Source organism: Molossus molossus, unplaced genomic scaffold (genome assembly GCF_014108415.1).
Source record: "Molossus molossus isolate mMolMol1 unplaced genomic scaffold, mMolMol1.p scaffold_m16_p_20, whole genome shotgun sequence".
In the NCBI taxonomy this organism is placed as follows: Eukaryota; Metazoa; Chordata; class Mammalia; order Chiroptera; family Molossidae; genus Molossus; species Molossus molossus.
In genome coordinates, this window is record NW_023425356.1 from 14492918 (window position 1) to 14518574 (window position 25657).

The 25657-nt window shown below is 49.9% G+C and overlaps 1 protein-coding gene across 1 annotated transcript; it reads right to left on the reverse strand.

Moving 5' to 3' along the window:
* Positions 1-12067: 12067 nt before the first annotated feature.
* Positions 12068-19973, reverse strand: NGF (nerve growth factor). Its single transcript, XM_036273267.1, has 2 exons — positions 19857-19973; positions 12068-12947 (listed from the first exon to the last, which is right to left on the reverse strand). Exon 2 carries the CDS (start codon positions 12933-12935, stop codon positions 12222-12224), a length of 714 nt encoding a protein of 237 aa, XP_036129160.1. The 5' UTR covers positions 12936-12947; positions 19857-19973; the 3' UTR covers positions 12068-12221.
* Between the last annotated feature and the right edge of the window lie 5684 nt (positions 19974-25657).

Genomic DNA, 25657 nt, shown 5'->3' on the forward strand with positions numbered 1-25657 from the left:
ATTAAAACTTGATGGATATGTTAATAAAAAGAGTTATTTGGCAATCAGTTTTAAAGGGCACTGGTTGTAGATCAGAATTAAGCTGGAGGCAGTTCTTGATGACAAGTCAAGCAGCTCTCACGGCATCTTCCTTCAAGCTCCCTCCTGTTTTTGTTTTAGCCAAGTTGGCTTCTTTTTGGTTTCCAGAGCTTCTGGGCTCTCTTCTCCACCAGACTGTTTCTACAAGACCATTGTCTTTGCCTGGAGACTTCTTTGCTTTCCTCCTCCCCAGCTGGTCCCACTCATCCTTCACCTCACACATGCCTTTCCCCTCCCAACTAGGTCACACCCCTCTTTTATGGCGCTCCTGGCTCACATACTTCTATTTGTAGTGCTCATCATGGTTGAAGTTCAGCTATTTGTGGGTTATCTTTCTCCTTCACTAGACTGTAAGTCCCATGTCTGATTTTTCTTACCAGTGTATTCCCAGCTTAGATGAACAAATGAATGGATGAGAAAGATAAACTCGAAGTTAGGCAAATGCAAGGTGTGGAGGTCTGTGGGAGGCAGCGTGGGGCCTACAGCTGGCAGGAGCAAGCAAACCATCATGGCGAGTGAGTTAGTATAAAGACCGAGGGAGTTTGGGTAATTTCCTTGGACCAAGGTGACATACATTCGTGGTTCTTTCCAGAGGTCCCCGTTGGCTTGCCTGATCCTTAGTGAAGTCACCATTCTCTGACAGTCGAGAGGATCGATCAGTACTTTGGATTACCAGATTCAGATTCAGATAGAAAACAAGATCAGTGTTCATTCAAATTATTGAGCATCTCTTATTAGTCCCATGCTCTAACCTCTAGGGGGAGCTCAAGGCCTCCCCCTCCTCTCACAAGGTGCCTGAAATAGAAGGGATGGGGCTCTTGGTGTGAGGGATACTCCAGTTATAAGTGGAGCTGGGCCCAGCAACGGCTCTTTTACTCACCCACTGATTCACACAGTTTGCTGTTCTTTTCCTCCTCTGCTGTGTTCGCCATTAGATGGGTTGTTTGAATGAGTTTACAAAAGTCCTACAAAGGTCAGAGGTGCTTCAGCCTGTGTTGTCAGACATCTATAGGGATTTGGGGGCCAATGGTACAATTAGTAAAGATCTAGATTTTGCCTGGTGCTGTTTTGGTGCCTTTATTCTTACTCTCTCATCATGGTGGGAGGCAGCTGGTAGAAGACATAGCTAACACGTCGGCGAGCCGGCACTGTGCTAGGCTCTGGGAAACCACGATGAGTTAGACTCAGTTCCTGCCCACACAGACTTTAAGTATCACCATTTAGTCAACCACATGCCTATGTTTAGCCTAAATAATCACTGGCAAAAATGCAAGATGAAGGAGTCCTGGCTTAATAATGGTAAAAAAACAAAACAAAATAAGACAAAACAAAAAATAAGTTATAATTTACCATAAACTCAAAATAAAAATCTAGAGTGATGTGGCAGCTGAAAAAGATTTTGTAATTTTAGGCTCCATTAATAGAATACAATATGTGGATCAAAGAGTTAATAATCCCGTTGTAATTAGTGCTGTCAGTCCACATCTGGGGTATTGTGTTCCTTCTGGACACCACATTTGAAGAGGACAAATTAGAGTGTGTCCAGAGAGGAATGACCAGGACAGCAAGTGACTGGAAACTCTATTATACGGGAATGACTGAAGGAATGTTTAGCCTGGGAAAGACAAGACTTAGATTGGGGGACATAATAGCTATTTTTGAAGATTTGTCATGTGGGTAAAGACACAGGCCAACATCTCATGTTGTAGCAGAGAACACTTGCTAGGGACAGTACTTGGGTGAATAGGTGGAAATGTTGGGGAAAGATTTTTAGTTCAACATGAGGAGAAACTTTCTAGCATCCAGGCCCTCCAACATGGACTTGGCATTTCCTTCCTTCCTTCCTTCCTTCCTTCCTTCCTTCCTTCCTTCCTTCCTTCCTTCCTTCCTTCCTTCCTTCCTTCCTTCCTTCCTCTTTCTCTCTCTCTCTCTCTCTCTGCCTCTCCTCCTCTGGATAAGAACTGGTTGGCAGGTTCCCTTTTCTTCCCTCATAATCTCAAGTCTTTGATCCTTTTTGGTCACCCTAATGAAATGAAACCCTAGAATTTACTTCTATGTGAGTGAAAGGTAATATTGACAAATAACACTATGCTAAGCACTTACAGAGGTCATAATGAATGCTTAATGCAAAGTATGGGGTAGATATAATTATCATTCCATTTCACAGATGCAAGGCTTAGATAACTTGCTCAAAGTCACATACCTAGTTATAGACTGAACGGTATGCCCCTAAAGTTCATGTGTTGAAGCCCTAGCCCTCAATATGACTGTATTTGGAAATGGGGCCTCCACCGAAGCAATTACATTAAATGAGGTTATAAGGATGGAGCTCTGATCCAATAGGGTTAGTGTCCTTATAAGAGCTCTTCCTCCCCACTTCTCCCCTCAAGCCAAGAAGAGAGCCCTCATCAAAAACCAAATCAGCCAGAATCTTGATCTTGAACTTCCCAGCCTTTAAAACTATGAGAAAATAAATTTATGTTGTTTAAGCCACCCAGTCTATGGTATTGTGTTGTGGCAGCTGGACGTGAGCAATACAGGCTATAAATGAGAGAGCCATAATTTGAACCCAGGAGTTCTACTTCCACAGTTTACTCTCTTAGCCATCTGCTAAAGTATAAATTCATAAATAAAATGAAACAAGCCCTGGTTGGTTTGGCTTAGTAGTTAGAGCATCAGCCTGCAGACTGAAGGGTTGTGGGTTTGATTCCCAGTCAAAGGAAAGCACCTGGGTTGCAGGTTTTATCCCTGCCCTGGTCAGGGTTGTGTGGGAGGCAACCAATTGATGTGTCTCTCTTGCAAAAATGCTTCTCTCTCTCTCTCTCTCTCTCTCTCTCTCTCTCTCTCCCTCTCTTCCTCCCTCCCTCCCTCTCTCCCACTCTCTCTAAAAAGCAATGAAAAAATATCCTCGGGTCCAGCTGGTATGGCTCAGTGGTTGAGCGTTGACCCATGCACCAAGAGGTTGCCAGTTCATTCCCGGTCAGGACACTTGCCCAGGTTGTGGGCCAGATCCCCAGTGGGGGGCATGCAGGAGGCAGCCAGTCGATGTTCTCTCTCATCGATGTTTCTATCTTTCTCTCTCCCTCTCGCTTCCTCTCTCTCTCAAATCAAAGAAAAAAAAAATTAAAAAAATAAAAGGAAAAATATCTTCGGATGAGGATTAAAAAAAGAAAAAAAACAGGTGGATTAGAAGTTTAGATGAAAGTGGACTAATGGAGTAGGGCCCCCACCCCAGTGAATAAGGGACAGAAGCGTCGGGCAGAGATAAATATGTAGCTTGTGTGGTGTGTTGAGGGCGGGGCCATGTGCTCTTCGGCCTTGTCACTCCTCGCCACCTGAACTGTGCGGCGCCTTTGCTAGGAGAAAACAGCCCCGTCGTCCCGACGGTCTGCACATGTGCCCGGCTGAGCCTCCTTTGTTCAGTGGCACAGTCAGATTCTGTAAATAGTTCTTTCCCTTCTGACACTCTCCCCTCGTTCCACTGGGGTCTGATTATCCCATTTAAATTGTGTCTTTATTGCTTTACATAGGACAAAGACTTTTATAATGAATAAGAAAATTGAAAAGCTTTTTGCTTTTCAAAACCTCTATGACTCACCAAATACACACAAACCACAGCCCAGTGAAGCCATGATTAAAGTCCATGTAGAATAAATCCCTCGAGGAGTTGAGTTTTGCATTCTCTTACCACAAGGCATCCAAACCCTTTGATGTATGTTGGGCCCTCTTGCTCACAGACCTCTGTCCCATCATCACTTTCCCCAGCCGTGAATCTCATGCCACCGTGATTCTTAGTGGAGACGAAGGCTTGTCCAGCAGGAGGTACAAAGGGAAGGCTTCCTGGAACATGTAGGGAGAGATCAGGAAAATGACCGAGTGGAAGTCCAGTCCAGAAGGAGAACATCCGCAGCAGACAGACAGCTTTCTCAGCCAGAACTCCTGCTTGTGCTGAACCCAGAGGCTGCCGGCCTAAGAGAGCAAGACTGATTGAGAGGGAATTTTGCCCACATTTTCATCTTTTGGCTCTTGCTCTGTAGAGAATCATGTTGCAAAATAAAAATTTTAAAAAATCAAACAGTCTCGGAAACAAAATATTTTTCAGAGATAAATTTATATTTGCCACCTGAGGCTACAAATCTGTGACACCAAATACCTAGATGTAAACCAAAAAGATTCTTAATAGATGATTTCTGGTATTCACATACATTTGCTTTGGTTTTATTGCTTCTAGCAAATTTTTTTTTTAATGTTTTTATTGATGTTTTGGAGAGAGAGGAAGGGAGAGGAGATAGCAACATTGCTGTGACAGAGAAACAGCCATCAGCTGTCTCCTGCTCGCCCCCTACTGGGGACTGAGCACGTAACCCAGGCATGTGCCCTGACCGGGAATCGAACTGAAACCTCTCAGTCCATGGGACGATGCTCAATCCACTGAGCCACCCCAGCTGGGTGCTTCTAGCAACTATTAATTCAGAGAGAACTAACTGGCCATCTATTCTGATAACCTTTAGGTGGCTTGAATTCTTTGCTATGTTTTTCCAGTAAAGCTTCTTTTTAGGACGTTTGAAAGCCTCCTCTTTTTGTGTGTGTGTGTGTGTGTCCATGGTAGTGATATTTTTACTGAAGGTATAAAAGAGAGATTGTAGTTACAGCAGCAACCATTATAGATCCAGAAAGGAGCCAATGAAAAAGAAAAGAAATAGAACTGGTCGTTATTTTTAAATGACATTCTTCAAATATGACAAACTGTAAATAAACTGTATATTACCCTTTAAGGGTGAGAGCCAGAGGTGGAAACTCCACACAAGGCCGTCAAGGGAACAGTTTGGGGTTTTCAGACGCTTCAGTGACTCCTGAAATGGTTTGGCTATGGAATTCATCTACTTACAGCTGAAGGAAGACGGACTCCGAGACTGATGGGCGCTACTTGTTTTACACACTTAGCTGTGACCTTTTCCATTATTACAGCCATTGCCAATAGTTATATCAAGTGTCATGTAAACTGTCCCGGGTGCAGTAAAAACAGCCCCTCTGAGAACTCTTAGGACAGTCCAGAATGTCTGACGCTGACAAGGATGACTTTTCATCATTCTGTCATCAAGACGAACACCCTGAGGGTCAGAGAAGAAGAAAACTTGCTCAGAAATGTTTTGAGAGGAAAGATGGCATCAGGCCTCCACCATGGTGCTGTGCTTGTCACTGACCCTCTTCTGCAAGCAGGACCAAAGCTGGTGCCGAGGGCGGATGCCTTTTTCTCTCTGCTTTGCTGCCAAATCCATCTTCAAGGCCTGTCTCGCTGAGCTTGCCTCTGCCTCTAGCTTCCCTTTAGGATGAGTTTCTACATCCTCAAGACTTGGTTGTAGCCCTCATCACGTTCTTCCCAGTATTCGTATAAGTCAGGGCTCCCCTTCCTGACTTCTCACCATCAAAGGAGGAAGCAACGCTGCCCATTTGGGATGCTGGCCCAGGAGCGTAAGGCAGAGGCTGAACCTACAGCCAGGACTGTCGAACCCAAGGCCCACTTGGACTTTGAGAACCAGAGAGATGAGTCTGGTTAAAGTTCTTCCGTGAGAACTGAGGCCGAGACTTGGGATGAACATGTGTGGTCTATGATCCTGCTTCTCAGGGTGTGGCCCCAGAGCAGCACTGAGGGCCCCCCGGGGTACTTGTTAGGGATGCAGGGTCTCAGCCAACCCCTCCCCCATCCCACTGAATCAGGTCCCCAAATGATTCAGGTAAACACGAAAGTTTGAGAAATACTTCTCTGGAGAATCCAGGACAGTATCAGGGACAGGATGAAGGGCAGGGGCAGGATGAGGGGCAGGGGCAGGGGGCCAAGAGTTTGGAATTCAGGGGGGACGAGATGGGGTGAAAGCAGGTCAGGAACTAGCGGTAGAGGCCAAGGTGAGGGCAGCGGGGTTGCTGCCAGCACCAGGGGTGTGAGAGCCTCCCTCCGTGTGCTGTGCGTGTGCTACGTAGACATGTCCACACTGGAAGCTGAAAGACCCAAATCCTCTATTCAGCCTCCAAATTGGATGTTGGAGGACAGGAAGCCCCTCTTGTCCTCTGTCTCCGCAGGCCCTTGGGTGGCGTTTGCACATCATAGATGTGTCCTTGGTCTCTGCTGAACTGAATGGGTCCCCTCAGCCCCTCCTGTGTGTCGCACTGGTTGGGGTGATGTAGTGGAGAGTTATCACTGATTCTGCGTTTCCCTCAGGAGCCTCCTGGAAAGATACAGATACTATGGTATTTTCTTTCCCAGAAACTACCTGCTGGTCAGAGAAGACAGTTCTATTCACTGAACGTCCAGGCAGTGCCCCGGAAGACCCAGGCTCCCACCCGGGTGTGAGCCATCGACATGCCACCTCTGCAAGGAGGAAAGTAGACCTGCCGATTCTTTCTATTATTGCTGGAAAGTTGGTGCCTAGATGCCAAGTGCAGAGCCTTGCTGTGCACTTGGGGGAGTTACTGCCCGCCTCTGCAGGGCGTTGGAATGAGCTCACTCACAGCAGCCTGCTCCCGGCAAGAGTTAACACTAAGGTGCAGCCGAAAGAATGCGAAGGCAGGAGAGCCAGCTCGGGGGATTGCTATTGCAATCAGAAGACGGCCCAAGTCAGTTCCAGTCCTTTGAAGGGGTGCCAGCTCGGACACATGTTTCCAATTATCATATGCAATCTCAAGACAGTGTGCAAGTTGCACTTTCATTATGTCAAAGGGAGAGGAATGGTGAGGGCGAGGTGCGGGGGGGGGCCCGCCGGGCTGGAGACCGCGCCTTCGTCCAGGCGTCCCGCTGCCTCGCCCTCGAGTCCGTCCCCGGATCTGGGGCGCGTGGTGCCCACTCTGAGGGCCTCGCTTTTTCCTATTTATTTGTGGGGGGTCAAGGAGCCTAGCTGATAAGGCTGGATGGAGGAACCCCCTCTTCGGGTAACTATCTGACCGTCTCTGGCATTTGGTCTGAGTACCCGGATCTGTGGGTAGCGTCCAGGCCCTGTGCCCACCTGCAGGATTCCACGGGTTATTCCGTTTTCCCGAGGTCTGTCTCTGCAGGAGAAGCCAGTGCCTTCGCCCCTGCGTGGTTCACTGAGAGGCGCTCTTTCTCCCACCCAGCTGGGCAAACTCCCGGCTGGCTTTTGCCTTGTTTGTAAATCTGAAAGAATTCCCAGCAACAACTGTAAATTCACTCAGTTTTTCCCCCCAAACACGATTCAGAAGTTATTTACCTTAAGAAGTCGTCCTGGATTTACTCTTCCCGCCGATTGCTCCTCATCACTGTAGCCATCATTCAGAACACTCATCTGCACTAAGTTGGATGTTGCTCTGTGTTTTTAAGTGAGGGTGTGGGTGATTGAGAGTGTCGCATGTACACTCCCTGGCTGCTGCTTGGCGCGCAGTGGCTCCCTGTGTGCATTTGCTTATTGTGTCTATGTGGGCATAGCTGTATGTGGATGTGTATTGACATAGGTTTCACATACAATAACTACTGTGTGCCAAGCACTGGGCTGTGTTTCACAACTCAACGGAGTAGGTTCTATTAGTATCATTTCCACGTAGGAGTGAAGGACAGCGAGAGAAGGCAATGTGTCCGGCATCACTGGCCAGCTCGTGCTAGGCCAGGGTTTGACGGTGGCAGGTGGATCGTGCTCCTCACCATGACACAGCCTCTGCAAAGTGCTGGGGTGACTCAGAAAGGACCTTATTTATTTATTTTTTAATCCTCATCTGAGGACATTTTTCCATTTTTTGTACAGTGTGGGAGGGAGAGAGAGGAAGAGAGAGAGAGGGAAACATCGATGTGAAAGGGACACATCGAGTGGCTGCCACCCGCACAACCGACCAAGGCCGGGGACAAACTGCAACCGAGGTACGCGCCCTTAGCGGGAACCGAACCCGGGTCTCTCAGGACCGCAGGCTGACGCTCTAACCGCTGAACCAAACCGGCCAGGGCAGAAAGGACCTTATTTTTAACTTCAATCATTAACCCGTTTATCACTGACACAGGGTAGGCACAGACAGGGCGGGATGGTGGTGGGGGAGAAGAAGGTGGGAACTCAATTCTGACTTAACTGCCCTAAGATACTGGTTGGGTGTCTGTAACGTGCAAGGCTGGGTCCGGGTGCTGCAGCCCTGGGTCGGAGGGATCCTCCCGGGGCTGCTGCCGTGGGAGGGCTCGCGAACCTGATCCTGGCCCTGAGCCCGAGCCGTCTCCACAAACCCAGGTGAACTTGAAGAAGGTCAGAGCTTTTCCCTTGCAGACCTAAATTAATTGGAGCAAAACGGAGCCCATGTGCTTGACGCGTGGAGGCTTGCAGAGCCAAGGGCCAGAGGGGAAACACCTCCAGGGAGCCGTGGGGAGGTTCTCGGCAGTGATGCAGAAGAAGCAAGCCTCTGGCGCTCTCCTTAAGGTGGTCCTAGGCCAGCACTCAGGGCTGCTCAGCTGTGCCACGTAGCCTCTGGTAAACGCTAACATCACATTAGTGTGACTCGCCACAGAATAAGCCTATGACACATTTATAAAGCTCTGTTCACGAATCTCCTTGCCTTGTTGAAAGTTGTTCCCCTTGTTCCAACTTTTTCAAAACTAAAATGTATTAAACTTCTTAAATACCAGGTACTTACATATGTTGATATAATATAATTTATATCATTTAATTATCTCTCAGCCCTCTGAGAAAAGAGTTGTCATTATCCTTGTTACACTGATGAAGATATTGAAACTCAGACGTGAAGCAACTAGCCCCAGGTCACGCAGCCTAAGCGGAAGGATCTTGCTTGTCTGACTCCAAAGCCCCTGCCCTTAACCAGCACTCTAGAATCTTCCCGAGCCCAGACTCAAGCAGGACCTGAAGCAGAACAGCTGCTGGTCTTCCTCTTGCCCGTCTAAGCCTGGCTATGCCACGTCATGTTCCTTAGTGCCCACCCTTCCCCGAGCTGTACGCCTGCCAGTAAACAGAGACTTGGTGGGTATCAGCACCGTGTCACTCTCCTGCAGCCGCCGCAGGGAGTGGGAGTTTACACCAAATCGCTCTGCCTTCCACGTGCACAGGACCTGACTGTTCACTTTCAGATGCAGGTTTTGCCTCGTGCTCTCAACTCTGGGATATAGAAATGATTATTTTCACTTCACAGGTGCGGGGTGTGAGGCCGGAGAGGGGCGGTGGCCTGCTGGGCTCTCCAGATCGGCCTGAGGGAGCTGGACCTGGATTCCGGCTCTGCCGACACCAAGCCCACGTCTGCCCCTTCGCACCAGGCTGCCTCCTCGGCACGGGGCCTGGGCTTCCCACTGTCCCGTTCCGGCCTGTGGACAAAGGTGCCGAGGTCACTGCTGAGTCGGGGCCCCGGCTTCTTGAGAGCCCACACTTCCACGGTTCTGCTCCCCTGCCTCACGGTCCCTTTTCTCCAAGGAGCAGAGAACCCCTGGCCGCGGAGGGGCTGCCCCTGCCCCTCTGTCCTGTGTGGGGCAGAGCCTCCTTCCATTGTGCAGGTGATGCTGAGAAGGTGGTGAGATGGAGGAACCTTCCCGGGTTTCAGGGGAATGAAAGGAGCCGCTTGGGTGTGGCTGAAGGTTTGTGTCCCCAGTGCAGGATTTCTGTTGGGGGTGCAGATCCAAGGGGGGCTGGCACCCTGGTGTGGGAAGAGGGAACATGAGCTAGAGCCGGGCGCTGGATTGCTCTGTCCCCGGATCCAGAGATGCTGCCTCAACCCCCCAGGAGAGCTGGGCTGTCAGGCTGAGGCCAGCAGGTCTGCACTCGTTTTCCGTGGGGAGCCAGAGGGACGCCTGCTGGAGAAGGGGCTGCTGAGGGGCAGGGATCCGCTCTGACCTCAGGCTCTTGGTGCACGTGGGCAGGGAGACCTCGGTGAGGCTCAGTGAGGCCGTTTGCAGGACGGTCTTGCCGCTGCTGCTCCTGAGCAGAACACAGCGGGCGGTTCTGAGCCATTTTCGATGAGTTCAAGCATCTCAGGCCTCTTGGGGGCAGCCTGGGTGGGTCTGGAAGCCAGAGCCCCCCCTTGTGTGGGGATCAGGGTGGGTTGGGGACCACTCGGACTCGGTTTAGGCGTTCTGAACCCACGTGGTGTGCGAAAGCAAGGGCTGCACGGGAGGGCCGAGAACACACGCCGCCCTGGGAAGGCCGTGGTTAGTGGGGCCAGGGGACCTTTATCTGCCCCTCGGCCTCCATCCTTCCTCAGAGGCTGTGTCCTTTCCGGGCGAGTCTAAGGCTGTTTGGGGGTCCCAGGGTCTTAGTGTGGCGTGGCTCTCCAGACTCTCCACGCCGGTGTGGACAAAGCCGGCGAGCTCCCTGCATGCCCCCCTCACCAGCCCTCTCTTACCGCACCCAGGGCCCAGCAGGCCTGTCCAGCCCGAGGAGAAAGGGCCCAGAAACTGTTTGTTAAGAGGGGCCAGAGAGGCTGAGGTCCCTGGCACTGGTGCATAGTAAAAAGCACAGACACAGGTCCGTGGGAGGCCTCCCTCCCTGCAGCCTTTATCTGACCAAGTATCTCTGCACAGAATGTTCTGGTTGGTGTTTCTTTAACAGAAAGTTTTATTCCAACTGCAGTAGCGTTGATAGGAAAAACAGGCCACATTTCATCATGCTTCCACCCTAATCAAATTCCTCTGGTGCCAAAGCTCTCCACGCTTCTACTTTGCCCTATTTGGATTGGGTTGGGGGTGGGGTGGGCCAGTAAGAGTTACAAGAGGAATAAGTATGATCATTTGCTTTTTATATCAGAGGGACAATTTGGACCTGCTCTCATAAAAACCAGGGTGAGGGTGTGGATGGGGGAGCAAAATTTCCATGTCGACGTTAAGTGCTCTGTCTTGGGTGGGGGTGTGCCTGCAGGGAAAATATAAAATGAGCATGCAAACGAGTTACAGGGGAGGGTGGCAGCTTGAAGCTGGTGGGAGCCTAGCTCTAGGCTGCACCCTGGATCTCTCTGTCACCCCCATCTCTCTCTCAGACAAGATGCTCTTAATATATTCAGTGCTGATGAGACCCCGCCCCTGCCCCACCCCCACCCCCAAGAAGAAGAGCCAGGGTGCTGGAGTTCTTGCAGGCAGGGGAGGCTGGTAAAGGTAAGACGACACCTTCCTGCTCTTGGGCTCCCTGCTCCTCTTCTCAGGCCCTCTGCTCCCCTCCCCCCATCGGCACCCCTGTCAGGGAGCAGCAGGAGAAAGGGTGGGCTCTGGCTAGGCCCGCCCCTGGTTTATCTGTCTTGGTTCTCACTCCATTTACCTTTGTCTTTCCTACCCCGCCCCCCATTTCTCTGAGGGTGCCATGATCCTGTCCACCTCTGGACACTTGTGGAAATCACCTAATTAGAATGAAAACATTTTCAAGTGTTTTCAGGGAAGGGGTCCGGCTCCCCTGAGTATAGACGACGTTGGAAGTGGCTGGGAGGCTGCTAGCGGGCAGCAGCAGTGTTGGAGGCCCTAGTGTTTCCCGGGATAATGAAGTCTTTCTGTAGGAAGCCACTGGAGGAGAAACTGGAGGACCAGCCTCAGTACTAAGGCAATCTGAACATGAAATCAGATCGACCGTGACAGGCCTCATGTGATTATTTTGTTGCAACTCAGCCAGATAGCTTTTCAGCAAAAAACAGATCTTCCCCTATGAGTAAGCCAGGCTCACAGGTCCTTGGTGCAAATCTCCTCCTGTCTAAAGAGTGAGAGGGTCCCCCAGGACAGAGTCTTCTGATGAGGCCCCACAAACTTCCCAAGCGGAGCAATCAAGGCACAGGGATCCCGGCTGGCGGGCAGGTAATCCAAGGATTAGGTAGCTTTGGCTCTGGAATGCAGAACAAAATTGCGATCCAGCAGACGCCCTTCCTAATCAGGCCCAGCGTAGGCTAATATCTGAAACCAGTTAGCCTTCCCCGGAGCTGAGGGTTACAGGCAGGCCCGCCGGGGGCTGCTACGGATCATTCACCCTGCGCAGACCCCAGACTTGCAGGTGGTTACCCTGGGGAAAATGACGAGTGTCAGCACACATGATGCTTCAAAAATTTAATAAATAATGATTTGTTTTTAAATTGTATAAACTATAAATTACCATGCAGTCCTTATAATTTAAAATAATTTACAGGTTGAGGTAGGGAGGGGCCCAGGAGAGTGTGGAGGGGACCTGGGGAGGGGGGCTGGTGTGCGGTCAGGCTCTCCTCCCAGTCTTCCTGCTGAGCACACACACACAGGCCGTGTCTATCCGGATGAACCGCCAGGCGGCCTGCTTGTCATCCATGGTCAGTGCCTTGACGAAGGTGTGCGTCGTAGTACAGTATGAGTTCCAGTGCTTGGCGTCAATGCCCCGGCACCCGCTCTCCACGGGATTGGGGTCCCGGCACTTGGTCTCAAAAAAGTACTGTTTGAACACACTGTTGTTAATGTTCACCTCTCCCAACACCATCACCTCCTTGCCCTTGATGTCCGTGGCCATAGTCTTGTTCCCCACCCACACGCTGATGCTGTCGCACACGGAGTACTCCCCCCTGTGGAAGATGGGGTGGGATGTGGATCGCTTGCTCCTGTGAGTCCTGTTGGGGGAGGCGGCACCGATGGCCTCAAAGTCCAGATGCTGGGCGTCTGCAGTGACGGGCGGGGGCTGCGTGCTGAACAGCACGCGGGGTGAGTGCAGTCGCCGCTTTTTAAAAAGTTTGGGGTCCACAGTGATGTTGTGGATCTGCCCTGCCACCCTGGCAGCTATCGCCCGGGCCGGGGTGCTGTGGGCTCTGCGGAGGGCTGTGTCGAGAGAATGCTGGAAGTCGGTCCAGTGGACTTGGAGGATGACGTGCCCTGCTGGGACATCGCCCTCTGCCTGGATGCCGATCAGAAGAGCTGTGACCAGAGTGTAGAACAACATGGACATTACGCTGTGCACCTGGAACGAAGCAGAAATGAGGGCTGTTTGCAGAGATCCCTGTGGTTCAAAGGTAGTGTCTGAGCCGCTTGAGATCTACCTCCCAAGAGGATCACAGGGAAGTTTCACTGGGGGGTCTATGGGCAAAACCAGGACCATTTTGAGAATTAAAGGGAATACTAGCAACAATGACATGGGGACAACAGGCACAACGTGACTGGCTCAGACAACCTGCGCATGCGCTTAGCTCTCTCAGAGGTGGCTTCTCCAGGAAGGGGCAGAGGCCCTGAAATTCTGCCTTGTGGTCTGGTATGGACTTGGGGGCATCACTCACAGAACCCTGGAGTTCTCTGCTTGCCAGCCTGAGGCAGCCGTGAGCAGGCACGTGTGTGCAAGCGTGTGCACCAGAGGCAAGGGTGAGCTGGACTCAGGCAGCCATGAACACGCCTGTGTGTGCAAACGTGTGCACCAGAGGCAGGGTGAGCTGGACTCAGGTAGCCGTGAGCAGGCCTGTGTGTGCAAGCGTGTGCACCGGAGGCAGGGTGAGCTGGACTCAGGCAGCCATGAGCAGGCCCGTGTGTGCAAGCGTGTGCACCGGAGGCAGGGTGAGCTGGACTCAGGCAGCCGTGAGCAGGCCCGTGTGTGCAAGTGTGTGCACCGGAGGCAGGGTGAGCTGGACTCCTCTCCCCAGCACTGAGTCCTGCCCAGCAGCTTGACGCCCCAGGAAGGCCGGGGGAGGGCTGCCTGGAACGTGTCTGGAAGCTTCAGAGCCGCAGCTGTGTCAGCTCTGAGATCTGGAAACTCTGAACACTTACGACTCCACGAAGTATCAGGTTTGACAAAGGCTGTGTGGCTCTGACACCATCTTAGCCAGTCCATCTGGTCAGCCAGCAGCCCTCACATGTGATATGATACTGATAATGTCTCCTTTTTGTGTGTTGCTGTGAAACTTTTCAAATATGTTCACTTCTAATATCTCATTAGTTTCGAGTTAGGTTAGGATTTATCCTCTTTCTTTCATAGACAAGGAAAGTGACCCACAGAAAGTTAACAAACAGGCCTAAAGTCACTAACAAACACTGGAACATAAATAGAATCCAAACCTGATCCTTGACTGAGAGAGGCCACCCTTCCTTTCTTCTTTCCTCCCTCCTTCACTTTCTCTTTCATTCTTCAACATGTCTTTTTATTATTTGTTCTTATATGAGTATAGACCAAATGGCATAATCTCTCTTCCCCAAGAGGCAGTGCAAGCCCCTCTGGGCAGGAGCCAGATGGGGCTTCGAGCTGCATACGGTGGCCCCCGTGACTCCCCTACCCCAGGTCACGTTACTGTGGAACTAGCTCTGTTCCCGAGCTGACTTGTGGGGAGCTCCTGTTCACACCCACAGATTCATATCAAATGTCACCTCCTCTGGGAGCTTCTCTAGATCTTAGTAGGGTTAGAGCATCCCCTGTAGAGGGTGTTCAAACTTCAAATTCTATCCCTTCCCCATCTCTCCTCCACACGCCCACAGTCATTCTGCACCCTGCCCACCTGCCACCTGGCAAAGGTACCACCTTCATCTTGAGGCCTTCTCAGATCACCCCAATCAAAGTGATGTCTCCATTTTCAACTTCAGAAGGGTGTGTGTGTGTGTATGTGTGTGTGTGTGTGTTCTCTCCTCTTAAATGAATGTAGTGAAAAGGATTCTGCTTCGGAGAACCATTTACATGCCTGTCTCCCCAAGGGTGCTTCAGAAGCTGCCATTTGCATTTAAATATTTCCGGGGCCAGGGGAGCAGAAGCCAGGACTCTAGTCTGGAACGGAGCTACATCACCGTGAGGTGAAGGTTGTCTGGGGTGACCTGCCTCATTTTGGGAATGGCCATTGTGTGGGTCTTAATGTGGGCATGAGCATCATCAGGTGTAAAGGGCAGAGGTGAACGCATGGTCAGAGCTGGGCCATTGTGGGCAAAGATGTTCACCCAGGTCTATCAGGGGCTATTCCCAGATACTGTATTTCATCCGAGTAAGATGCCATCAAATGTAAAATTTACCATCATATTATGTATCACTACACTAAGAAAGTAAAAAAGGCTGCCAATTAAAGCATGCCATAATGTTGTCTTTACAACAACATTTCCGGGGCCATGTGCAGTGCCTGGCATGTAGTAGGTCCTCAACAACCGTAAGGAGAGCGGATGAAGCAGCGAACGGGGATGGCCAGGGAGCTCCCCCTCTGCCTTCTTCCCACCACGGTGCATGGTTTCTTTTGGATTTCACGCACATGGCCAAATACAGCATTCCTAACGTTTTAAAGGGATGCATTCTTCTCGGCTCTGTGCTTTTCTGCAGCTGGAAATAGACAGCTCTTTGGTGAGATACCAAGAACAAGACCGCCACATTCTTTCCTCTTTGGTTACTTTGAAAATGTTTGTGTTTGCTCCAGTTTTTCTAGCTGGTCATGCCGGGGTGGGGGCACACGGCTTCTGGCTGCCCTGGTGCTGTCGGCCAATGGCCGTGCAGGTCAATGTCCAGCCAACTGTTAGCGCGCCCATCGCTCAGGTGGCAGCGAGGTCTAGCCCTTTACTTTTGCTCCTTTTCAGGTTTCATTTCTCTCTGCTTCTCAGGACACGGTATTTCTCGTTAGGGTAGAAGAAGGGAGAAGAAATGAAACTGATATTCATCCCTTTCTATCCAAACTAGTGACACTTAAAACTTGGATAAGGAAATGAAAACAATGACTAAGATACGGGGTTTTGATGGTAATAAGGGCCGTATTGCTCCCTGTTTCACATTGCCAAGGGTCCCGCCTCACTCCAGTCTCCCCTTTGGTGCACCCACCCTCTTCTAAGGAGTCACCTGAGATTCTGTGCAGCCAGTGCCTGTACCAGGATCTGCTCTTTTAAAGGCCAGGTCTGACCTCTAGCTTCCTGATGGGCCACTCTGCATGGACACTGACAGTTTACAAGTGAGACATCTGGAAAGTCTCTTAGGATCATCACCCCTTCCTCCTCTTGACTCAAAAACAGCAGCTCATTTGGGGCCCCTTGCTGAGTTTGGAAGTCATTCCACAGCTCACTGTCTCCTCTGCACACCTCTCCCCATCCTTCTAAATGTGCTTCTCCGCATGTTCCTTTTTCTGTGGCTGGGACCACAATTCTTTCACTCAGCAGCTCCAGACCTTGGCTCACCACTGACCTCCGCTCTTCCCTCCATGCCTTCCATCTAGCCCTTTTATTCCTGGCTCAGCAGCATCTCTTGAAACTGTAGTATCTCACCTCTATGCTCCAGCTCAGGTCATGGCTCAGTCTCACAACTGATATCCCTCCCTCGTCTCTCTTCTTCCAGTGCCTGCTATCCCTTGCTGCCCCATCTAACCTCTTAGAGTGCTGCTGTGATCACATCAGCCCTCCCAAGGATCCACTGATGAGCCAGTGGTCTAGTGAGCCAGTGGGATTTCTCAGCCTGACTGTCAGGCCCTGCCCACCTTCTCCCCCTTATATATTTTGCATTCCAGGTAAACAGGACTCCTCCCAGGAGCACCTGCTCTGTGCTCCCCTACCATTGGTCCATCCAGACCCTCCTGTACCAGGCATGCTCCCCGCCGCTCCTCCCTGCGTCTTTTCTGCTCTCCACCTCTGCTGGTTGGACTCTTTCCTGTTGTCTTTTAACACCCAGCTAAAATGCCACCTCCACTGGGGAGCTTTTCCTGTTCCAAAGAGACAAACTCTCCCTTCTCCATTTCTGAAAGCATTCCCTGCAGTCTCTCAAACTCCCCAGAGGCAGAAAAACATCCTGTCGGTCTTTGTTGTGTCCAGGTGACTGAGCACCAGCAGGTAGCTCCACCTCTAAGAACCAGTGAGTGTGTGGACACGTCTCCTTCCTTCTGTGCTCCTTAATTTTCCCAAGTGAGTGGTAATGTTTCAGGTAGCTTCCAACTCTGACCTCTGAGCTGAAGCAATGACAGGCACACCTTGGAGATGCTGCAGGTTTGGCCCTAGACTATCACAGTAAAGCGAATATCACGATAAGCGAGTAACACACATTTTTTGTTTGTTTGTTTCTCAGTACATATAAGTGTGCATTATGTCTAAAAAACAATGTACACAACTTATGTAAAAACTACCTCCCCCTGGCCAGTGGCTCAGCTGTTTGAAGCATTATCCCATATACCAAAAAGCCTCAGGTTTGATTCCCGGTCAGGGAACATACATACCTAGGCTGCAAGTTCAATTCTCAGGGAATGTGCTGGAGGCAATCAATTGTTGTTTCTTTCACATTGACGTTTCTCTCTCTCTCCCTTCCTCTCTCTAGCAAATTAAAAAAAAAAATCCTCTTTATTTATAAATAAATAAATAAAACTTAAAAAAAATACTTAATTGCTATAAAATGCTAACCATCATCTGAGCCTTCCTTCTGTGAGTCGTGGTATTTTGCTGGTGGAGGGTCTAGCCTCGATATTGATGGAAATGCAAGATTTGTGAAGTGCAACAAAGTGAGGTGTAATCGAACGAGGCCGTAGAAGGTTTTCTGCTCCCTGAGCTGCTTTCACAAGCTCCTCCGGGCGAACACTATTCTCAGTTCACCGTCGGATATAGCAGCGGGCCTGGTGGCATTTACACGCAGCAGAGATTTGCATCATAGACGGATTGTTTCATTAAGGTTTGAAACTATTGCAACTACATCTCTCATTTGTTTCAGGTGAAAAGGTATTTAAAAAATATATTTATTTGACCTATAATAGTGTGCCCCTATAATCTTTTTAAATGAAAAAACATCTTTCCTTTTTAAAAAAATCATCGGTAAATAAAAAAAGAAAAGAGAAAACAAGTGTGTTTTCTATTTAGTGCACAATGCACAGTTTACAAAATAACTGTCTGTCTTTGGTTGAAGTGAACCCGGGAAGACTTTCATTTGATTATTTTTAAAAACCTTTGCAGTGCTGACGGTCAGTCCTCACCAGGGCTTCACCAGCCGGAGCTCCCTGAGCTGCGCGACCAGGGAGAGGACGCAGATAGGGCCCACGGGAAGGGACGTGTTCCCTGTGATGTGTGGATGTTCTGTGACTGTCCTGTTCTTCCCAGAGTAGAAGGTAAATGACTGAGTGGGAGACCACCGGTGCCTCTTGTCCAGCTACTAGCAACCGGCTGCCAACTCCCCTGCCCCTTCCTGGACCAGGGGTACTTTCTTGAGCTAATTTCAAAATAAATAAATTAATTAATTAAAATAAAATAAAATAAAATAAAAAAAGAAGAGAGATTTCCTGTACCAAGTGAATGATCTTTACTCAGATTTTGGTCTCATCTGAATAGGTGGCGAAGCTGCTGAACAGAGCTAAGCAACTGGCCAAAGGGAAGGGCTGATGGCCACGGGAGGTGCGTTGCAGTGGGGACTGAGACCGTTCCTGCCCCGAGGGCTGGTGCCAAGAGCTCTCAGTGATTCTGGGGCCAGAGACTGGATCAGTGGATCAGGGTCATGGGGTGTTAGCGAGAGAGGGATTCTTGTGGCTGAGAAAATCCAGCCTCCGCCTGCTCCTCCATCACACTCACCACGTTATGACAGTGGGTCAGGGGTCATGTCTTGTTTTACACTTGGCCTCAGCTGTAAATATAAACTGGCTGCTGTCTTCAGCTGTGGACTCAGACTCTGTCAGTGGTCGGCCTGTGTGGGGTGAGGGACTCCTCGCTCCCCGGGGAGGCAGCCCTGAGGCCGCGGGCTCCAGCGCTCCCGCGAGCACTTCCTGGGGGCACACTGCACTGCGAGGGGCGCCAGAGGTCCAAGTCCAGAGGTGAGTGTGTGGGAAACATCTGGACGTTTGTTCAGCCACAGCCTACGGGGCCCCACCCCCCACGTCTGCCGCAGCGGGCCTGGGGTGGGGCCCGAGAATCTGCATTTCCCACAAGTTCCCAGGTGATACTGATGCTGCTGGTCTGGGAACCACATTTTGAGAACCACTAACGTAGTTCAATCACTGAACTTTGCAGAGCAGAGAAATGGGCCTTCAGAGGCCGAACGACCCGGGGTTATGCAGCGAATGAGTGGCAGTGAGCCCTCGACATCCTCAGCACCTTCCAGGGCACAGAGGCCTGAGGCCCCACGCACCTTGTAATTGACGGGCCCTGGGCTGTGTTTACCCAGCCCCCAACATCAAGTGAAAATTCTTTTCACCAGACTGTAAACTTACCATCCTTAGGCCACACATCCAGAAACCAGGGAACATTTGGACTCTGAATTATTTTAAAATCCAGTTTATCAGGTTTCTGGGCCTCCGGGAAACTCGACTCGGAAGCACTCAAAATGCCCATGATGGAAACAAGCAGCCAGAAGGCACTGGCAGGTCGGGCACCTGTGCATTTGTTGGTCATGGCAGGACAGAAGGGAAACAGAATCTACTGATCCTCATCCTAAAGACACATCTTAAAATGAATGAGGTGAGATCCTATTATCATCAATGGGCATAACTGTCCCATTAACCATCACAACAAGCCTGGAGGTAGGTCTCATCATTCCCATTTTAGAGAGGAGGAAACAGACACCGTAGGATAACTTGATCATGGGCACAAACCCAGAGGACGCGGAACTCAGAGCCGGGACTGTCTCCAGACCGGGCGCTCTCCCATACTCCTTCCAGGGCCAAGGGCCATGCCGCCCGCAGACTGGAGCTGTGCCGAGGGTCTGATGCGTACTCTGTCCACTTGAGCTCCCGTGTTCTGTTACTTCGGTGCGGGCGGCTCAGACTCCTAGTACGTCCCTAGAAACCATGGGGTCACCTGCGCGCACGAGGGACTTCCTCTCCCAGGTGGCCTAGGAGAGTCACAGGTGTTGGAGCCCTGTGATCAGCAGCTGGATCCAGTGCCCCCTCCTCAGCCTGGGCTCCAGTTCAGCTGTCCCGGTAGCTCCAGAGCCAGGACTCTTGGTAAGACCAAGAGCACCCCAGGTGCTCACCTCAGTGTGGCCAGGACGAAAAGCTGCTTCCTTGGAAACGCTGTTATTGGGTCCGGACGCTGAGCTGAGCTTGGGTCCAGCATGCCATCCAACCACCTGGACTGCACGACCACGGGCCAGGACACTGTGAGAGGAAGGAGCTGGCATTAGATGGGCACTCTGCCATTCTCTAGCAGACGGAGGGCTGGGCCTCAGGCAGGAGGGGAGGGAGCTGCCAACTGGACCAGCCTCATTTCTCGGAGTTCTAGGCACCAGCATCAGGGCTCAGGAAGGGGCTAGAGTCCAGCTACTCAAACTTCTGGGGGCCTGACCTTACACTGACCTATGGTGGTGTCTGCCTTTTACTCTTGTACCAACACTCTTGGTTTCTGCCTGGACATAGTCTGTGGCTGACCTGACGCCCAGCATACATGGGTCCAGTCCCACACCAGAGTCCTGCTCCAACAGACCCCTAATCCCACATCAAAATGGGTATTACTCTGTACGTTACACAATGCAGATGTAGCAGACCCAACTCTGAGCAGCCTAAGATAACATACGGAAGGAGAAGTCCTGACACATGAGAGTGCATTGGTGCTTTGCTGAAAATTCCAGACAACCTGACCACTCGACAGAACCATGCCAAAAGTCAAATTCCAGGCATCAGAAGTTAAGGAGATCGCATAATGAGAAAAAAAATGCTTCTCAGTTTTAGGTTGTAGTTCCTGGAAGCGATTGAAGATTTCTCATTTTTCACTCGTATAAACCTCATATATATAGAGGTGCTTCATTCCTTTAGTCAGCAATATTTCTTGAGCACCAATCATGTGCCAAACACTATTTCCGGTGCTGGGGATACAACAGTGAAAAAGATGGACACGGTCTCCATTCTCATGGAGCTCACAGTCTTACGTAAGTAAACGAGATTACCTTCAGATTCTTCATACGCCATGAAGGGAAGAAGTGGGTGTGAAGTGGGCAAGTGCAAGGTGTGGTAGGGGCTACTGTAGACAGGATACTCAGTGAAGGGTTTTCTGAGGAAGTGGCCTTCAAGTTGAGATCTGAAGGATGAGAAAGAATGAGGGAGAGAGCATTTCAGGCAGAAGGAATAGCAAGTGCAAAGGCCCTGAGGTAGAAACAAGTCAAAGTTGCTGAGAGAGTAGGGAAGAGTTCTAGGAAATCAGTTGGAATGAGGTAGAAGGCGCTAGGTCTACAGGAACATAGCTGGTAGCTATGGTTTTTTCCTAAGGGAAATGGGAAGGGAGTGGAAAGATTTAAGCAGGAGAGTTACATGACATAATTTTTATGAATGAATGAATAAACTATTCTGTCAATTGCAGAACTTGTAGGGTGGGGTAGCATCACCAAAAGCAAAAATTCTAGAATGACGTTATCCTTCCTATCGATATTCTCTTTCCAAACCCACCCCAAATCCCTTTTCCCATCATGCCTTTATCCAGTGTGGACCCCCATCAGTTTTCTTTCTTGGACCCCCCCCCCCCCCATTTTGTGCTACAGAAGCAAGTATCAATGAAGACTCCGTGGTCCTAAGCCCCTCACATAGAGGAGCTAGAGGGCGGGGAGGCAGTAAGGGCCCTGTAGTGGTTCTCCTGCTGCTAAACGTCATGAAATTAAGAACTGGGGTGTTTCCATTCCTCTTTATTAACCACATTGCTCAAAATATCCTTTTTGGTTCAGAAGTACCAGGAAAACCTTCCTACTCAATCGGGGTTCAGGCCTAGAGATGAACACTTACTCAAATACTCCAAAAAAAAAAAAAAAAAAGTTAGAGTCTATGGCAAAGAACATTTTCACTGCCACTGGGCTGGGTTTAACATAGACTAGGAAGGACGTCATGTCCCAGGTAGGACGGTGGCACATGGGGTCTGGTTCCGTCGCTGTGGGCAAGAGGATCAGATCTAGTCCACAAGCCCCTCGTCTGGGTGTTTGGCTACACTGACTGATTGCTAGACTGGGACCCAACGCGCTGCATTCTGGTCCAGCCGGCTTTTGTTCTGGGGTGGGTCGCTCGGTATCTTCAAGGATCTCTGAGCTTCCTCCTTTGTGGATTGAGGACCTGCCACAGGTGACAGCTAAGGTCCCCTCCGTCTCTGGTGGTCTGTGACTCTATGAGAATTAATGTTTTCCAGCCCACCTCCCTACTGGGTACTAGAAGAATGCTTTCCCCCATTCGAACACTGGAATTCATTTATTTCATTTATTAAACACTCAACTTTAAGGCACTGTGCCAGCTGCTGTGTCAGGTGCTGGAGACATGAAGAAGAAGACATAAAACTTAACTTCCAAGAGCAAATCATCTAGAGAAGAGCAAAGGCAAGCACAGGAGGAAGCACAGCACAATGTGACAAGTATGGTGTGTAGCGGACCTGATACTGAGGGCGACTTAATCTTACTATCTGGCCAGACTAGCCAGAGACACATGTCCACAGAGGGAGTAACGTCTGAGCAGGGTTCTTAAGGATGAATAGGAGTTCATCAGGCAACAGGGGCGGAACGGCATCACAGAACCCCAGAATTCAAGAACCGGCAAGAGGCCCAGCATGACTTGGTGGGGGTTCGAGGGGAGGTGAGAGAAGTACGTGATAAGCCCTATGCAGCAGCGGGAGCCTGTGAGCGTGAGAGCTCACTGCTATGGCCTGTCCACCGCTGTGGCTTCCTCTGTGACACAGAAACCTCCACTTTGACTCTATGGGACAACCAAGGAAGTAAGAGTGACTGACTCTCTAAAAATATTCTGGATATTCCACTATAAGCCAGGATGGCCTCCAATCGAGATGATTATAAGAAGAGAGAAGTTTGATCTAAATAAAAAACACTACAACTCTAGGCAGACCTGCCTTCTTGGGGTTAAGCTGTAGACCAACCACAAAAGGTTCCCTGCACCTATATCTACACCTCTGGGCCAAGCCACCTTGGTGCACGCCAGGTACATGCCAGATCTCCCATGCTGTGGCCTCTTCTTGTTCAGTGTAGGCATAGGTGGTTTGCTACCGGAGAGAGAGGTTCACTGTCCAGAATACCGAAACACCAAGTGATTTTCACAGATATCACTGTCATTGATTTTAGTCTCACGCTAGTAAAGTTGGGGGCTCTAAAATTAAATCTGATTTAAATATTACCAGTTTCTAATGCAAAAATATGAAGAACAAACCAAATGCTTATCTATTTTTAAAACCCTGCCTGTTCTCATGAAGTAATCACTTAATCAGATGGCTCTCACACTTTTAAACATGCGTGAAAATAAATCCCAGCTCATCTTGGGACCATGCTGCATTCCTTTCTGTCGGGCACGGAGAATACCACTGAAGTCTGGTGTGCCCGTTCTAGACCCGGACAGCCCTGCCCTGGCCCAGGCCTCACGCTTTAAAGCTGGGATTCTCAACGTGGTACATAGGAGTATTAGCAATAACTCAGAACTTGTTAGAAATGCAAATGCGTAGCCCCCAAACCCAGTAGACCTAGCAATCTGTGTTTTAATTCCTGCAGGTGGTTCTGATGCACATCTAAGCTTGAGAGCCACTCTGGCCCTCCTCCAACTGCAACCTCCCCGTGGGGGGAGGGATCAGGGCCGAGAAAGAGTGCCGACCCAGAGGCAGTCCGCGGCGAGGGCTGCCTGCCAGCCCTTAACCTTCCGCGTCACAGGCAACGTGCTCCCAGAACCCACGACCTCAAAGCCCATGACCGATCGGCCTTCGGTCAGCCTGAGCTGGAGGGTCTTCTGAAGTCCCTCAAGGCTAAGCCTGTTGGTAGGGTCCTGCCTCAGCATCCACTTCACTTTCTTGAGACCTCAGTGATATTTCAGTCAAATTCAGCCAAGAAGCTTGGATTAATGGTAAATTGTTCAACATCCAATCAATATATAGTTTAAGGAAACTGAGCCTCTGCTGGAAGTTTATCAGGAGAGAAGAGCATCCGTTGCAGCTAAGGCAGCCTGCTAACTTCAGTCAGCATTCTCCAGGCTCAAACTCTGTGGAAGCCTCTACTTACCTCCTGGCTTCCACTTTCTGCTGCCCTTCCCCACCCCCAATCCTCTATAGCAGTGGCTCTCGACCCTGGCCACACCCTGGAATCACCTGGGGAGCATTACGAGCTCCTGACACCTGTCCCACCTCCAGAGATTCTGATTTGACTGGGCTGGAGTGCTACCCGGGTCTCAGTGTTTTGTAAAGCTCCCAAGATGATCCCAAGGAAAAGCCAGGGCTGAGGCGGCTTTGATGAGCTAGTAATTGAGAGAAATTGGGGTACAGACTGACAATCCCCAGAAGAGGGGGTGGTGGGGGAGGGATAAACCACAGAACTTATATGCATGTATTCATGAACAATGGACATGGACAACAAACTGGGGACAGGGTGGGGAGGGAAGGGGAGGGGGAATCAGTGGGGAGGAAAGGAGAAACATCTGTAACAAAAATTAATTAATTAATAAAAAAAGAAATTAACATAGCTCAGTAAATTTAAAGTGCAGGTGAGGTCACATATAGGCAACAAGGAATGAGAATATAGCTCTGGGGGATGCTACCCCTGCCTCCCCTGCCCACCCTGCCCCCTAGTTGTTTAGATATAATTGACATTTGTGAATTAGGTTTTCTTTTTACTCCTTGCATGCCACTTAAAATGTTGGATGTTGGAGCTATGGTTAACTTATTATTAAGTCCAAGGATTATTGGCTGACATTTTTAATACCAAAGATTTGAGGGTACTTAACCAAAAAGATCTCTTGGATGACTCTTCACATGTGCTCTTCACTGGCAACGGCCAGTCCCAAGAGCGGCTCATAACACACCAAGGCCGCTCGAACTGCTGGTGTGAGGTGCAGTCTCCTTCCTCCCAGCTTCCACCTGCTAGGGGTCTGTGAGTTGGGAAAACTCACTAAAAATGTTGAAGAACATGTTGTTGAGGGCATAATAATCATTGTTGGTGCTGTTGCTGTGATTTCATTGCTGTAACGGTCCCCTTAATTCTCTCCTCTCTCTGTTCTTACTCTGAGCCTGTACACGAAGAGGACATTCGGAGTCCTTTGCGTTGCGAGTCTGTTTTCCCAATTTTTAGCCTAATCAGAAGTTTTCTATTATAGATTATGACTGTGAGGTTTGCTGAGTAGGAGCTCTTTTTGGGGGGGGAAATTTAATTTTGGCCGTTTCGAGATGATTTGATGTGTTTTATCTATTTAGTGGTTTTGGCGCATCCAGTAGGAAAATTGTGCCTCTGGCACCAAGGACCTAGGGCGAGAGTAAGGTTCAGCAGAACCGCTCTTTGTTTTCATGGGAAGTCTCGACGCTGACAGTTCTACACTGCCACACTGGCCTAAAAAAAAAAAATGGTCCCATGCCTCTCGGAGACTCTGGGCTGGATTGTAGAACCCTTCCTAGCCTTTCCCAAGAGAATCAGGCAGCTCAAGGAAGGAACCAGTGCAGTTGGTTGACCTTGTGCTTAGAATCAAAGAGCATTTGCTAGGAATGTGCATGACACTGTGTGAGGTGGGCCCAGGTGTGGGGTTTACCTGACTGGATCCTGGTACGTGACGCCAAGCCCACAGAGAGGTGTGGATAGTTACAAGGCTAATGTGGTCAGAGATAGGCCATCAAACGCACAGCGACCTTCTCTCACAGAACCGAGGGCAGTATATTTTTGCAAGAATATACTGCTACATAACATTTGTAGTATAGTAAATTCAGCTTAGTAAATTCTAGTAATGTATCTATAATCTCCATTTGAGTGTCAAAAACAATCTAATAGTTTTTCAAACTTTTCTGTGACTCTAGGAAAACATCGCCTTGGTTCCAACTGGCTGATCCTTAAAC

Bases quoted from the DNA above. Each gene is read 5' to 3' on its own strand.
- NGF (XM_036273267.1), bottom strand. From the start codon at position 12,935: ATGTCCATGTTGTTCTACACTCTGGTCACAGCTCTTCTGATCGGCATC.